The sequence below is a fragment of the Balaenoptera musculus genome, chromosome 19 (assembly GCF_009873245.2).
Source record: "Balaenoptera musculus isolate JJ_BM4_2016_0621 chromosome 19, mBalMus1.pri.v3, whole genome shotgun sequence".
Classification (NCBI taxonomy): Eukaryota; Metazoa; Chordata; class Mammalia; order Artiodactyla; family Balaenopteridae; genus Balaenoptera; species Balaenoptera musculus.
This window is the reverse complement of record NC_045803.1, coordinates 41,547,967-41,561,937: the sequence shown is the minus strand read 5'-3', so window position 1 is coordinate 41,561,937 and position 13,971 is coordinate 41,547,967. Positions and strand designations below refer to the sequence as shown.

Sequence of the window (13,971 nt, the reverse complement as noted above, 5' to 3'; positions counted from 1 at the left end):
TGAGCTACCCTGGCGGAGGAGGGAGGTGGCAGGCAGTGGCATCAGTGTCAGTGCCGCCGTGTGGGGTTTTCGGACCCCCGGGGGCGGTCCTGAGCCAGAAAGCGAGGTCCGCCCACTGCTGCTTAACTTTCTCTTCCCTTCCACTTCGCTTTCCATTCTCTCCTCCTCACCCTGCCTTTTGCTCCCTTCCTGTTGCTTTTGCTGGGCCAGGCCGACTAGCCCCAGGGCCTGACTCAGACCATCTCACTTTGTGAATCTGTCTGATTTCTCCGAATGCAGAGGAGGGCTGAGCTCACGGAGAGTGGAGAGAGGGTTTCGGGTCCCTTGGAGTCTTGGGAGCTCTGACAGACCGTGGCCGTAAGCTGGGCTGGAGTGGCTTGCTGCCTGTGAGGCAGAGGAGGGAAGCAAAGAGCTTCACTTACCTCCACAAAGCAGGTCCCAGGGGCCAAGTCAGGCAGTGTCCGGCAGGATGCAGAGTTCATGTCAGAGGCCAAGGAAGGAAGGGGAACTGGGAGCTTCCTGCAGGGCCCCGCCTAGGCAGCACTGGCTCCTGCCTGCCTTGGAGGGAGGCTGGGGAGAAGGCACTAAGGCTGTCACCAGCTAGTGCCCTCACAGCCAGAGTCCTAGTCCCCAGGGCACCACCTCCAGGAAGCCGCCAGGGTTGAACAACTGGGCCCTAAGCTGCACTTGGTCCTGCACTAAGAGGCCTAAGCCCTACTTGCTGGCCTTATCTGCACAAGATCTTATCTCTCACAATAACTCTGAGCTAGTTCTGGGCTGTTGGTGGTTTCTTCAGTTTCTCCATCTTTAAAGAAGAAACAGACCAGTGAGTCCGTGGGTCCCTGGGGATCGAGGGGCTCTATCCTGCTTTGGCCTCTAATTCCCAGCCCTCCAGTGGCCCCATGGGTCACTGCTCCATGCTCACCCAGCTGTCATGCTCATTCCTTGTTCTAAGGAGAAGGACGGTTTTCCAAATGTGGGCCCCAGGCTCTCCTGGGAGATGCAGAGAAGTGGGCGTCAGGCCCAGAATCCACAGCTGCCCCTCGAGAAGGGAGGATGTCACAGCCTCTTATGCAAGCCTTTCTTTGGCATGATCTGAGCTTGGGTCTGCCCCAGAGGCGATTAGATCATGTTATGGCTGGCCGCCTCCTTTATAAATCAGTTTTAGGAGCAAGAAGGCAGGAGAAGCTCAGGTCAGTACACATGGCCTGGAGTATTGCTTCGGCCACTTCTAAGGCAATAGTCCAGACCAGGCTGAGTGCCCCCCAATTACCAGCCAGAAGGGCCTTGTGGCAGGGGTCCTCTGTGCCCTGCAGGGGCAGTTGAACATCAGCACGATTCTTGTTTCGGCCGAGTCCGCTCGCCCGCCCCTCATACCCACGTCTTTCCTCCCCAGCGGCTTTTTTCCAGGACTGCATCTCAGAGCAGGACCTTGATGAGATGAACATCGAGATCATCCGAAACACGCTCTACAAGGTAGTGCCCCTGGGCCCAGTGGTGGTGAAGTAGGTGGGCGGGGCCATGGGCACGGTGGGCTGATGATTTATGTGGGGTGCTGGGACAGGACACAGCTGCTCCAGGCTCCTCTCCCAGGGGCTTATCTGCTCACTCTCTGGCTCCCGTGACTGGTGCAAGACTTCATGAAACAGGTTCTCCATCCCTTGGGCCCAGATCAAATCAGCAGGAGCGGCTGGTGCTCCGCAGCTTGGCCTGTCAGAGCGGGCTCCTGAATGGCCACTCCCCCTGCATCCAGGAGGGTTACTGGCCACCACCCAGGCCATAGCTCTCAGACTCACCCCACGTGGACTGTCACCAGCAAGGACAGGCACCTGAGCACGGTGTGGGGAGCAACCCAGCCAGGCATAGCCAGGTCCCTGTGTCCCCAGGTTCCCAGGTCTAGAACCAGTGCCGTGGCCCATCATCTTCAACCCCACCCACTTTCTGCTTCCCATCAGGCTGTGGGACAAGCTGGTGACCCCTGGAAATAGAGTGGGCTTGGGATTCCTGGGTCAGCCCTGCCCTGGCCCAAAGAGGTTAGGAGCAGGGCTGAGAGCCAAGGAAGGGGGCCGACCAGGGACCAGTGAGGGCTTTTTGGGGCAGACTGGGCCCTGGCCATGGTGAGGACCTCTGAAGCCAGGACCTCTGATGGGTCAGTAGTGGGCAGGCCCTGAAGGGGGCCTGAAGATAGCACTGGCCAACAGCCCTGCTGACCTAACCCTGAGAACATCTGTCTCTTGGATCTTCATGGTGAGGCTCTTCTCCTGTCCTAGTTGGAGCTAGGTGGCCAACACAGTGGCAGCCTGAGCGCAGGCCCTCCAGTCTCCCTGCGGGGGTCTGGGCCAGGGTGCAGGGAGGGTCTGGAGGTAGGTGAAGAGCTTACCTGGAGGTTGTAGTAGTGTAGGCAGAGGGACAGCACATGCAGAAGCAAGTGTGGAACACGGGCCAAGCGGCAAGCAGTTTGCTGTGGAAGTGCAGGTTCCAGATGGACAGTGGGAGACAGGTCTGGAAAAAAAGGCAGGCACAGGATCAAGTCACCCAGGGTCTTGAATGCCAGGCCAGAAGTTTGAATTTTATCCTGTGGGCAGGGTCAGCCAATGAAGGTTTCCAACAGGGCAGAGTATCACCAGAATGTGAGGACAGACTAGAGGGGACAAGACGAGAGGTAGGAAGATTATTGGCTTCTTTACTCCTCGGGACTGCCCTAGGAGCTAGGTAGGCATCAGTATCCCCATTTGTAAGATGAGGAAACTGAGGGCTTAGAGAAGGAGAGTGGGTTGCCTGAAGCCACTTGCTAGACACTGGCAGCACGGCTCAGCTTGTCTGCAAAGCGAGTGCTCTCATTTGCCTGCCAGTAGGGAGAGAAAGAGGGAGATGGGGAGGGCGGGGTGAGGGGGGCCATGGGGGGCGGGCAGGCAGTGAGAGCCGGCTCAGGTGTGCCAGTGCTCACGCTGCCCGCGGCCCCCGCCCGCCCCCACGGTGCTGTTGCCCGCCCAGCTGGCCCACTGCCGGCTTCCTTGCCCTGAGGCAGGGTGAGGGGTGCGGCTGTCCCCCCAGCCTCACCCACACCGTCACCGGGCCTGACTGGTTCTAGCTGGAGTCACTGGCGAGGGCTGCCCGGGCACCAGCTTGTAAACACCGACCCAATGATGCAGGCGCCGTGCCAGGACCGCCTGTCAGGCGATGTCCCAGCCCAGTGGCCACAGATGGGAGATTAGGCGGACCCCCAGTAGCGGGTGGGAACTGTAGGCAGCTGGTGCAGCAGACGTGGGCTGGCAGACTCCAGGGGGCAGGACGGGGGTGGGAAGGTGACCTTGGTACCTGGGACTCTGGGGTCTTGCCAGTTTCTTCAGCTCCTGAGCCTCCTGAAGAGAGTCTGGGCCTATGCCACCTGTCTCCACCACCCTGGGGTCAGCGTCTCCAGGATCAGTCCAGCTCGGCAAAGGCTGGTGGCTTCCCCCACGGATAGGAACTGCAGGCCCCACTGGGGCAGGCCTGGAGATTTGGACACACCCAGCTTGGCTGGCCACGGGGAAAGGGGTGGCTGGGGATAGTCCCAGAGGGACTAAACAGTGCCACTAATCCACGGTAGGATTGGCGGCTACCACGCGAGCCCTCTGCTATGCTGGGGTCCACTCTCCCTTTCCAGGCTTCTTTCCCCCTGACCTGTTCTAGACTTTTGTTTCCTGTGACCCCAGTGGTCACCTCAGGCCTTCCCCTGAGCCCAGCTTGCCCAGTGCTGCTGGCCAGGCTCAGCCTGGGCTCGTGGACTCCTGGGTGTCATCTCACCTCCTCTCTTGGGTCAGTAGAACCTGTGGCCCACATCAGCAGGTGGTGGGTGGAATGTTCTCTGCTCCTTCGAGGGCAGACCTCGGCACAGAAAGCTTTCCCTGCCTCCCAGCCCTCACCCCCCAGCTCAGAAGAATAGTCTCTAGCCTGTAGAGCTGGAGTTCTTGTGGCCATGCCACCAAGTGGGACCCCAGAGCACCTGAGTAGAGGGAGCTCCCCAGGGGGCCATGAGACTGTCCCCCTTTCCTTGACATGGAGAGGTTCAGGGAAGGAAGCCTGCCTGGGCCTAGCTAGTTTCAGGAGTTAGTCGTGGGAGGGACCTGAGGCCTGGGCTGACCTGGCTTCTCCTCATGCCCAGCAGATCCAATTTGCCTGGGCAGGAAGTGCTTGTTCCCACCGGCAGCCTGTGTGTCCAGCCATCACATCGCAGGGCTGACATCTGTGCCGGCAATAACCATCCCTCAGGAGGAGCTGGGCTGACAGTACAGTTTGGTTCCTGCTGCGTGATGCCTGGGAACTACCTAGGGGATGGGAAGAGGGAGGAGGTGCTCTTTAAGGTGGGGTGCTGAGAGGGGCCAAGGCACCCAGTCCAGGCCATCCCCGTGAACTCTCAGAGGTCACCATCCTTCACTGGCCCATCGACACGTGGTTTTCTGAGGAGAGAGGGGAGGAGGAGAGATTTGGGGGAAGGGCAGGCAGAGCAGCAGGGGGAAGACAGAGCCCTTCTCTGAGCCTGGCACTCCGTGGGATGAGGGTGTGAAGGGCACCGCACCATGAAGCAGACAGTGGGCCAGAAATTGTTCTGTCACAACCGGGTGGGGAGAGGCAGCAGGCTACTGCTACTCGGCTGATTAACAGTCGGAAATCTGTGGCTGTTTCAGGGGCTCTGACACGGGGGCTGCCCTGGCCACGGGTATGATGTTTGGATTCACCATGAAAGGGGTCGGGGAGGGAAGGAGGGAACTGTGAGGAGGAGGCCTGGCAGACCCCCTCAAGTCTCCCTGCCTGGGCTGAGGAAGCCCCATGCTCTGCACAGGCCTACCTGGAGTCCTTCTACAAGTTCTGCACCCTGCTGGGTGGGACCACAGCCGATGCCATGTGTCCCATCCTGGAGGTGAGTGCCTGCCCACCCTCCCGCCTGCTGGTCCCCCATCCCTGGCCTGGGGGAAGCCCTGCCAACTGACTGGCTGCTGCCTCCCTCCCCGTCCCTCTCTCCTCGCCTGTGCACTGGCCCCACAGTTTGAAGCAGACCGCCGCGCCTTCATCATCACCATCAACTCCTTCGGCACAGAGCTTTCCAAGGAGGACCGTGCCAAGCTCTTTCCGCACTGCGGGCGGCTCTACCCTGAGGGCCTGGCCCAGCTGGCTCGGGCTGACGACTACGAGCAGGTCAAGAACGTGGCCGACTACTACCCGGTGAGTGCCCTGGCTATTGAACGGTGGTTGGGCATGTTGGCACCCACGTCCCCACCCCATACCCAACAGCACCCTCATGCTCATGCTTCCCCCTGCTCCCCTGGGCCAGGAGTACAAGCTGCTCTTCGAGGGTGCGGGCAGCAACCCTGGAGACAAGACCCTGGAGGACCGATTCTTCGAGCACGAGGTGAGTGCTGGCCCTGCCCATCCTAGGGAGGGGTTGGTGGCTTAGGCCTGACTCTGGTCATGGCCACCTGCACACCACTCCTGCCTGTGTCTGCAGGTGAAACTGAACAAGTTGGCCTTCCTGAACCAGTTCCACTTTGGTGTTTTCTACGCCTTTGTGAAGCTCAAGGAGCAGGAGTGTCGCAACATTGTATGGATTGCGGAGTGCATCGCCCAGCGCCACCGGGCCAAGATTGACAACTACATCCCCATCTTCTAGCACCCTGGCCCAAGGCTCCCCACAAGTGTGTGTGTGCGCCTGTGTGTCTGCGTGTGCTGTGACAAAGCTCACGGCTCACCTACGTGCTCTGGGGGGTAGCACACTGTCCTAGTGGCTGCCCAGCTTCCCTGACCCTCTCTGAGACTGCTCTTGGGCCTGAAAAGGGGCTGGGCACCTGCTCCCCCCACCAAGGATGGACCAAGCCCCCCAGCTCCAGAGCAAGGAGGCCCCCTCAGCCCTATGTTTACAGCCGCTGACGTGTCTGAGAAGCATGTGGTCACTTTTGTGTTCCTCCCTAACCTGAGAACCCCTGGGGGCAGTGTGAACCTCCTCTTCCCTCAGCGGGTCCCCCAGAGCCATGGCGCAGGGGCAGGATAGAGCGTGCGTGTCCTTGGGGAATAGGGGAAGTAGCTCTGCCCCTCTGAGACAATAAAAACTGCCCTCTCTAAGCCCAGCTGTCTTCTGTCTCCTTTGGGCCCTAGTCCCTCTCCCAGATCCCCAACTCCCCTCAGGCCCCACCCTCGCTGAGCCCACCCCCACCTAAGCCTTCTACCTTCCTTCCTCGGGTGGCAGCCCTAGGCTGGCCCTGACACTGTGCAGCCAGATTCCTCAGGGTGGGGAAAGTCAGTGGAGGATTAGCCCCTTCCTCTGCTGGAGGCTCTGACAGGCCTGTGGCACTGGCTCCTGACTCTAGAGGGCGCCCAGGCCTCCCTCTTTGCTTCGTTGAGCCCCAGAACTCCCTGGGCTGGGGTCATTACCCCCATTTCACTATGAGGAAACCTATGGATAAATGATCTGCCCAAGGTTGTTGAAGGGGGTTGGGTATAAACCAGAGTCTGTGCCCAAAGCCTCGGCCCCCAGGCGGTGCCCAGTCTGTTTCACAGCTACAGCCTGTCACCTAGGCGAACATAGCATCTCCCCCATTCTAGGAGAAATAAAAATTTGTCTTTATTCAAAAAGTGGCAATCAGGCAAGTAGAATATGCAGCCTCCCTGTGGCTTGGGGGGCTTGGGGTGGGTGGTCAGGGCCCTAATTCTTGAGCCAGTCAAGAAACAGTGGGATTCACCCTTCAAATCGCAGCACTGAGGCACTGGTGCCAAGAAATAATCCTGAGGGGGGTCCCCAACCTTCCCAGTCACTCCTTAGTTTGCAGAGGCACTGCCTGCAGGATCCTGTCAAAGGCTACAGCTGAGTCTTGCACTAAACTCCCCATCCAGCTGGGTTCTCCAAGGTGCATGGTGGAGCCTTGTGCCCAGGAGGGTCTGTTTGGGCTCATGAAGCAGGAGAGGCCCGGAGGTTCACTGGGAAGCCTTAGCCTCACCAGGCCTGGCCTGTGACATTGGCAGTGGGTGGGTTTGGGGTCCTTTAGGCCAGGCTTTGGGGCAGACCTGTGGGTCAGAATGCCCAGGGGAGGACCAAGGGCATAAGGGATCTCCTCTGCTGGAGCAGTTCTATGCACATACTGCTCACTGGGCAGTGGGGGAAGGGCCCGGTTTAGGGCCTGGGTCCTGGGCTACATCCCGGGCAGAGGTAAGGCCGGGCTGGCCAGGCCGCAGTGCTCTTGGCACATAGGGACTGATGAAGAAGGACTGCAGGAAACGGCGCCGCAGGCCCTCAGGCAGGTAGTAGTGGATGAAGTACATGAGCCCCAGGCCGTGGCCTGGGTAATAGCGGCGGCGTGGTTGAGCCGCCAGCAGCGCATCGGTGATGGCATCTACAACCGGGCTGAGGTCTGGCAGTGCTTGGCTCAGACAATGCAGGAACTGCCCGTTCAAGTGCTCGATGTAGTCCTCACCGTAGGCCTGCAGCAGCTCTCGGGGCAGGTTGGCCAGCAGCTGCCGCTTGCGCTCTTCCCACTGGTCCATGTCTTTCACTGCCTCTGGGGAATGAGTGGCAAGGTCAGAGTGGGGTCTGTTAGGGAAGCCAAAGCCAGACCCAGGTCTCTCTAACTCACAACCTGAGACCCGCCCCCAGCCAAAGCCACGCCCATGCCTCAGACCCAACCCCACTCCAGACAAGACCACACCCACGCCACCTTCCCCCTCTCCCCCAGTACACCACACAGGCCCCAGCCCCAAATCCCTGAACCTCACCTGTCTTGAAGCAGGCAGGCTGGATGACGCTGACCTTGACACCCCAGGGCAGAAGTTCACAACTGAACGTGTCCATGAGCAACGCGACAGCCGCTTTGGAGGTCCCATAGGCAGCCAAGCACGGAAATGGCATGTCTCCTGGGGATGGATTGGGAGTGGGCAGCTCAGCCTGGGCCAGGGGCTCCAGCATCTCTCCCCGCCCTGCAGGGGCACCTTTTCTGCTCCGGTGTGGGAGGACCCTCACCTGCCGGGCTGCTCACAGTCACGATGCGACCGCTCGAATGGCGCAGCAGTGGCAAGAGGCCCTTGGTCATCTCGAGTGTACCGAAGAAGTTCACCTCCATGCAGCTGCGGAATGTGGACACTGGAGACAGCTCCGCATCTGCCACGAGGATGTTCTGACCCGCATTGTTGACCAAGCCCCACAGACCTGAAGGCATGGAGCCAGGAGGGAAGCTGAGGATCAGCTCGGCAGCAGACCTCCGATCCCTGCCCCCTCACACCTGCCCAGCCGCGCCCTTTCCTGGCGGAGCTGAGCCTACTGACCAGTGCTGGCGGTGTGGGCCTTGGTGAACTCCAGCACGCGGCTAATGTCCGCTGGCTTGGTCAGGTCCATCTGTAGCAGCTTTAAACGAGGAGAACAGCAGGCACGCAGCTCTAGGGCACCAGGGCTATTCAAATCCAACACGGTGGCCAGCACTGTGAAGCCCAGCACGTCCAGCTTCTTGGCCGTCGCCTTGCCAAAACCAGAGTCACAGCCTGGCCAGGGAAGGACAGCCAGTGAACTCCCACTGTGGCCCAGTCCGGCCTGAGACAACCCCAGGGTCACCACGGTCTGGATGGGATCCAGGCCTCTGACACCCAATGTACCAGCAGTCAGCAGCCCTCCCTTCTTTTCCTAAGCCCATCTCTGGCAGGCTTTGCCCCTCTGGCTGAGCACCTGAGTACCAACTCTTTCACAACTGTCATCTCCCTGACGACTCATAGCTACCCCATCAAACGTGGCTTATGACCCCACTTTACAGATGAGGAAACTGAGTCCTAGTAATGCTAAGTTGCTTCCCAAAGTCACTCAGCCAGCATATAGTAAGGTCAGGACTCTACTGCAGGTCAGCCAGTCCCAGCTGAGACCCAGTCCCAGCTCTGATGTCCTTCTGTCTGGTCGATATCAGGCCTCGGCTCGCATGCACAGTATTACTGCACAGACTCCCTTCCTTTCTCACTGCCTTTGCCCAGGCGTCTTCCTCTTACCTGGACACTGAAGCAGCCCCCTTTTGTAGTGCTGTCCCATCTTGCCCCCTTGAATCCATTCTCTACCGAAGCAGCCAGAGGGATCCTTCCAAAAATGACAATATCCCTCTGCTGCTGAAAACCTCTCCAAGGTTCCCCACAGCCCTTAGGATGAAGCCGAAGTCCTCTATTCCCATCATCCAGACCCTGTACAACCTGAGATCCACCTTCCTTTCCAGCCTCAACACCCTCTACTATTATTCCTGGCTCTAGGCAAGTTGGAGGCCCATCTGCACTTCACCCCTGACCACCACCCTTGGAATTCCAATCAGTGGCAACACTGGAGCATTCTCTGAGCCCCAGACCGCTTGCCCCCAGGACAGGGGCACAATGGATGAAGATAAGAACAGATCTGCGTTAGAATCCCTTCCCACGCCCACCAAGTGTGACCTGAGGTCAGTTACCACTCTTGGAGGCCTAATTTCTGTCTTTGGTATGTAGAGAGATGAATCACCAGGTAGAGCCAGCAAGTGGGTCTGACAAACCCCTGCTTCCTTGATTGTTCCCATTCCAATCCGGCTCCACGGGTGGCCAACCAGGGCTGGGAGCAGTGAGGGAGGAGGCTCTCTGGAGCCTGCCCCCATGGTGGTCTTGCTGAGCAGAAGCTGCAAAGTGGTTCTGCACAACCAGTTCCCCCCATTTCAGCCCTGTCCCCTCTGTTAAGGCAGAGAACAAAGCTAGGCAGGGGGCTGCAAGCTGGGTTTTGTGTGGCTGGGGACCCACCAGCCAGCCCCAGCTGAGGAGTATTTCCTGGGCAAGTCTGGCTGGGGGAGGGGAGTGAGCGCCCTTGTGTGTGTGTGTGTGTGTGTGTGTGTGTGCGCGTGTGTGTGTGTGTGTGCGTCCCCACTTGCCTAAGCTCCCTTCCAGAGCAGATAGGCCCTTCACAGGGAAACTGAGGCCTTCCAGAACCTCAGCTCTGCGGTCCCAACACAGTCACCCAAGCCTTTCACACCCTCTTGCTCACCTGCACACACATTTGGATACCTGCGCATAACTCCAACCTACGTGCAGTGAGCCGTGAACAACAATGGGCTCACTCCCATGAGACCCCAGCAGTACACAGCTGTGCACACAAGGCACCCAGCCACTCAACCCAAACCCTGACCCCAGGGCTGAGCTCCCCAGGTAGCCTTGGCCGGCGGCTCTCAGGAGCATTCTCAGGGAGGGGTGGGTGGCAGCTCTGGCAGCCTCAAGACACAGCGTTCCTAGCAGGTGAGGCAGGGCCTGGTCACCTACTTGTCTTGCAGTCAGTGGTGAGAGAGGAAACCCCAGAGTTTGGGGGCATTGGGAAGCTTGGAGGCCTACTCTTGATGCTTACATGGGGTGGGCTGGGCAGTCTTCTTCCCCTCCTCCCTCACGGGGCTTTGCAACCAGAGCTGAGGGCAGCCCAAGTCACAAAAGGCATCCCTCCTCTCACCTCACTCCCAGGCTCGAGGCTAGGAGATGTAACAGCGGCAGCACAAAGGCCTGGGGTGAGATCCCAGGAAAGACTGCCTGGGTCACTAGTATCTGCAGATGGCCTGGGTCCTGTTGAGATAACTCATTAATTAGCGGGCAGGAGGGGAGCTGCCTCATCCCTGGGGGAAGAAGCTCCCTGCTTGATACCAGTAGATCTGTCATCTCTCCTTCCTTAAACCACTAAAACTGGGGTCCCTTGAAACTTCACACTCCACCCTGAACTAAGGTCTCTCCCATCCAGCCTGAGCCCTGCTCTGTCTCCACCATCTTAACTGAAGCCCAAACCCTCATGCCACCTTCACCCTGCCTCAGTACATTCTGGCTTCTTGCCAGGCATTCAAGGCCCCTTCCAAGGAAACAACCTCATATCCCACCACATCTCAGCAGCCAGACTGGTTACTGACTGTCCCCTGCCCAGGCCATGCTCATTCCTGCCTCAAGCTTCTATCCCACACCCTTTGTCTGATCCAAAACACCTTCCACACTCCACCTATCTCCACCCATCCTCTGAGGCCCAGCTCAAGGATGGCCTCCTCTGGGAAGTTCTTCCAGCTCCATCTGATCATGCAGGGCCGCCTGCTAGACTGAGGTCTCTGAGAAGCCAGTCAGCCAGTGGCTGCCCCCAGCCCAGGCCCATTGCAAGGGCAGAGCCCTGGGCGCCTGTCCAAAGCCATGGGGCTTAGGGGAGAGACCAGGCTGCCCCTCCCCCATACAATGGAGCCAGTGCCCACTGGCCTTTGTCCCCCTCCCCACTTCAGGCTGGGCCTCAGCTCCTCCTTCCCTCCTTCTGATGACAGATTTATTCCTTGCTCCACACAAAGAGAGCTCAGCCAGGTGGCCAGAGGCACCTGAGCCCAGCTTTCCAAGACCTCACCTCCTTCCTGGGCACAGAGAACCAGGAGGAATGGTGGTGGCGTGCTGGGTGCAGACTCTGGACAGCTACTTCAGCAATTTAGGTTTGGGTGGTGGGATCTGAGAGGCAGCTGAATGCCCAGCTGTCCCTCATGATGACCTCAAGCTTTTCTGGACTCCAAGGAGCCCAGCCAATTGTGGGTCCCAACTCTTTATCTAAGCCTATTCCTCTAATCCCAGGGAAGAGGAGATGGGACCTCCCATGTGGGGATGTTAGGCAGAGTTCAAAGGGTGACCATCCTCTGAAGTCCCTCAGAGCAGTGTCCTCTGTCTGAAGACTGCTCTCTTGGACAGGGACATAGCATAAACCCCAAACTCCAGAAGGCTTCTTCTTTCTTAGCTACAAGTTTCCCCTGCGCACCTGCCCGCTCCCTGCCTCATTTTCCCTCCAACACTCCCCGAAGCCACAGGTAGTTAACCCGGACTTGGGGGAGGTGCCTTGCTCTTCCTACTTGGCTGGTTCCCTGCACCCAGGGGAGAGGGACTCCTCCACTCCTGGACTAGGGGTCCCGCCTTGCCTTGGCATGTCCACGGGGAGCCCTCTGAGTGTCCGGTCCCGCCCTCGAACCTGGAATCCCCGCGCTCCGCGCCCCGCGCACTCACCGGTGATGAGCACCGCGCGAGTCGCCACGGGCAGGCGCTGCGGGCGCGCCAGGCGGGACAACACGATCCAGCCGGTGGCGGCCAACACGGCAAGTGCGGCCAGCGGGGGCAGCAGGCGCTGGCACAGCCAGTCGAGCGCGGCCAGCAGCGCCAGCGCCGCCAGCAGCGGGCGGCCCAGACGCAGGTCCGCGCGCAGCAGCTGCAGCAGCGCACGGGCCGCCACAAGCAGCCAGGCGCCGCCCGACGGCCAGGGCCAGCTCTCCATGGCGGCCGGGCCGGGCTGGGCCGGGGCGGGGCAGGGGCCGGGCTGGAGAGCAGGGATTGGGACTCGGGGCCGGGCCGCGGGGAGGTGCAGAACACCAGCCAGGGGCGGGAGGGATACTCGCTTTCTCTGTTAGCCCTCGGGCCGAGTTTATAAAGAGCCCCGGGGGCGGGGGCGAGGGCGGAGCGGAGGCGGGGAAGGGGCGGGGCTTTCCTTTACTTCTCTCCTCGCACCCCCTGCCCGGCAGGTGCCCCCACCTCTACCTCCCGCCCTCTGCCCCGCCCCCGAGGCCAGATCCGCTTTCGAAGAAGCCGGAACCGAGTCCCAAAGTTGCTGCTCGAGGAGCAGCGGCCTCGCCACCCGCCGCGTCCGGGAGAGGTCCGGTCGGTCTAGCCCTAGTGCCCCGCATCCGCTCACTCCTGCGCCCCGACACGCGCGCTCTGGGCGGCTGAGCCGCGGCTCCCAGGTGAGCACATCCACAGGTCACACTTGCTCGGGACGCCTGAGGACACGCGCAACCTCCATCCAAGTTCCCCACACTGACAGCACCGCCGCGGTCGCCGGGCCTGCCGGAACACCGCGGGCAACCAGCTCGCCCTCACCAGGCAGCCGCGGCCAACGCCGGCACACGTAACGTACTCCGACGCCCTGCGCCGCTGCAGGTGCCTAGCACACAGGTCCTGACGTGCTCTCACACCTAAGCTGCCCGTGGCCACCGACCGATTTGGGGCAGGGGGATGGGGGGAGGAGGGTGACCGACCGGGTTCGCGAGAGTCTCTGCCCCGCCTTCCCCCTTCCTTCCACTTTCCAGCCCTGGGGATGCAGCAACCCCACCTCCTCCTGCCACACAAGTGTATATGTGTGGGCGCGGGTGTGTGGAGGCGCGGTTCTGAGGAAGCATCTAGGCCTCCCATTAACTCCAGCCCACCCTCCAACCCCAGGGACTCCAAGAGCCAGGCCAGTGGGGACACCTGGGGAGTCGGTGAGGGCAGCCTCTAGGACAGGGTGATCCCTGCCCTGCTCTTAGGATTCCCCAGGGTATAAAATAAGTGCATGTGGGTGCATTTCCCTGCCTGTGTGTATGAAGTTCTGTGTTGATGCGGGGCCCAATGGCCCCCTACCTTGCCCACCCCAGTGTCTGGCACCCTGTGCTTGGCATCCATGCCAGACTCTGCAGGCACTAGGAATTGGTGCCAGTACCTTGCTGCCAGGTCCTGTGGTGAGGTCAGTAGGTCAGCCCATGGCAGAGGGGTCCCTGCTTCTTATGGACCCTTGCCCAATGCTTCATCCATGCCCGCACTAGGTCCTCGGAGGTCATGGACCCCTCCCAATCCTGTTGCCCATTCTCTATCTTAGATGCTCAGCCTCTGTGCCAGGGCTTCAAGGCAATGCTTCCTCCAAAGCCTTCTCTGCCATACAGGCATGGCCCCCTGATGAGCCAGGGGAGTCTCAGGGATGGGCTGGGAGTCAGACCCACTTACGGGGAAGGTGAAGGACCCATGTCCTTCCCGGAGCCACTTCTGTGCTTCCACCTATTTCTCCTCCTGTAAGTACAGATTACAAGCTAGCCCTGGCCCAGGGAGGCAGCACTTGCCTGGGGAGGGTGTGTGTGCCTGACTTTGGGTACATGACCCTGTGTGCCTGTGTATGCCTGTATTTGTGTACACTCGTGTCCGTGGGCTCCATAGCTTGTCCATACACAAATG

General features: G+C 60.1%; 2 protein-coding genes across 8 annotated transcripts in view; one reads left to right on the top strand and one right to left on the bottom strand.

The window, feature by feature from the left end:
- The window catches only part of ATP6V0D1 (ATPase H+ transporting V0 subunit d1), a 38,808-nt gene extending 32,707 nt beyond the window's left edge, over window positions 1–6,101 (top strand). Inside the window, exons 4-8 of one of the 3 annotated variants that reach the window (XM_036834238.1) lie at window positions 1,397–1,476; window positions 4,823–4,900; window positions 5,026–5,202; window positions 5,312–5,389; window positions 5,486–6,101. In XM_036834238.1, the coding sequence (XP_036690133.1) occupies window positions 1,397–1,476; window positions 4,823–4,900; window positions 5,026–5,202; window positions 5,312–5,389; window positions 5,486–5,647 (575 nt within the window). In that variant the 3' untranslated portion in view covers window positions 5,648–6,101. Of the gene's footprint in view, window positions 1–1,396; window positions 1,477–4,805; window positions 4,901–5,025; window positions 5,203–5,311; window positions 5,390–5,485 lie in introns of all 3 variants that reach the window. The other 2 variants (XM_036834240.1, XM_036834239.1) reach the window with 2 other exon arrangements.
- Window positions 11–12,387, bottom strand: HSD11B2 (hydroxysteroid 11-beta dehydrogenase 2). Of its 5 annotated transcripts, none has more exons than XR_005017503.1 (7): window positions 12,004–12,378; window positions 8,287–8,499; window positions 7,985–8,170; window positions 7,741–7,878; window positions 7,443–7,526; window positions 2,381–4,307; window positions 11–384 (listed from the first exon to the last, which is right to left on the bottom strand). XR_005017503.1 is itself a non-coding variant. In XM_036834237.1 (7 exons), the coding sequence occupies exons 1-6, from the start codon at window positions 12,266–12,268 to the stop codon at window positions 4,135–4,137; spliced, it is 1,059 nt and encodes a 352-aa protein (XP_036690132.1). In that variant the 5' UTR covers window positions 12,269–12,378; the 3' UTR covers window positions 1,485–2,502; window positions 4,124–4,134. The 5 variants fall into 5 exon arrangements, 3 of the variants coding, with proteins under 3 accessions (XP_036690132.1, XP_036690130.1, XP_036690129.1); XR_005017504.1 differs by lacking the exon at window positions 11–384 and adding an exon at window positions 1,485–1,710; XM_036834237.1 differs by lacking the exon at window positions 11–384 and having other exon boundaries at window positions 1,485–2,502; window positions 4,124–4,307.
- Between the last annotated feature and the right edge of the window lie 1,584 nt (window positions 12,388–13,971).

What these genes read in the sequence shown, in the direction of transcription:
- HSD11B2 (XM_036834234.1), bottom strand. Translation starts at nt 12,268, where the DNA reads ATGGAGAGCTGGCCCTGGCCGTCGGGCGGCGCCTGGCTGCTTGTGGCG. An exon ending in GGCCCACACCGCCAGCACTG is followed by an intron (nt 8,171 to 8,286) that starts GTCAGTAGGCTC and finishes CCATGCCTTCAG; the next exon opens with GTCTGTGGGGCTTGGTCAAC. An exon ending in GACTGTGAGCAGCCCGGCAG is followed by an intron (nt 7,879 to 7,984) that starts GTGAGGGTCCTC and finishes ATCCATCCCCAG; the next exon opens with GAGACATGCCATTTCCGTGC.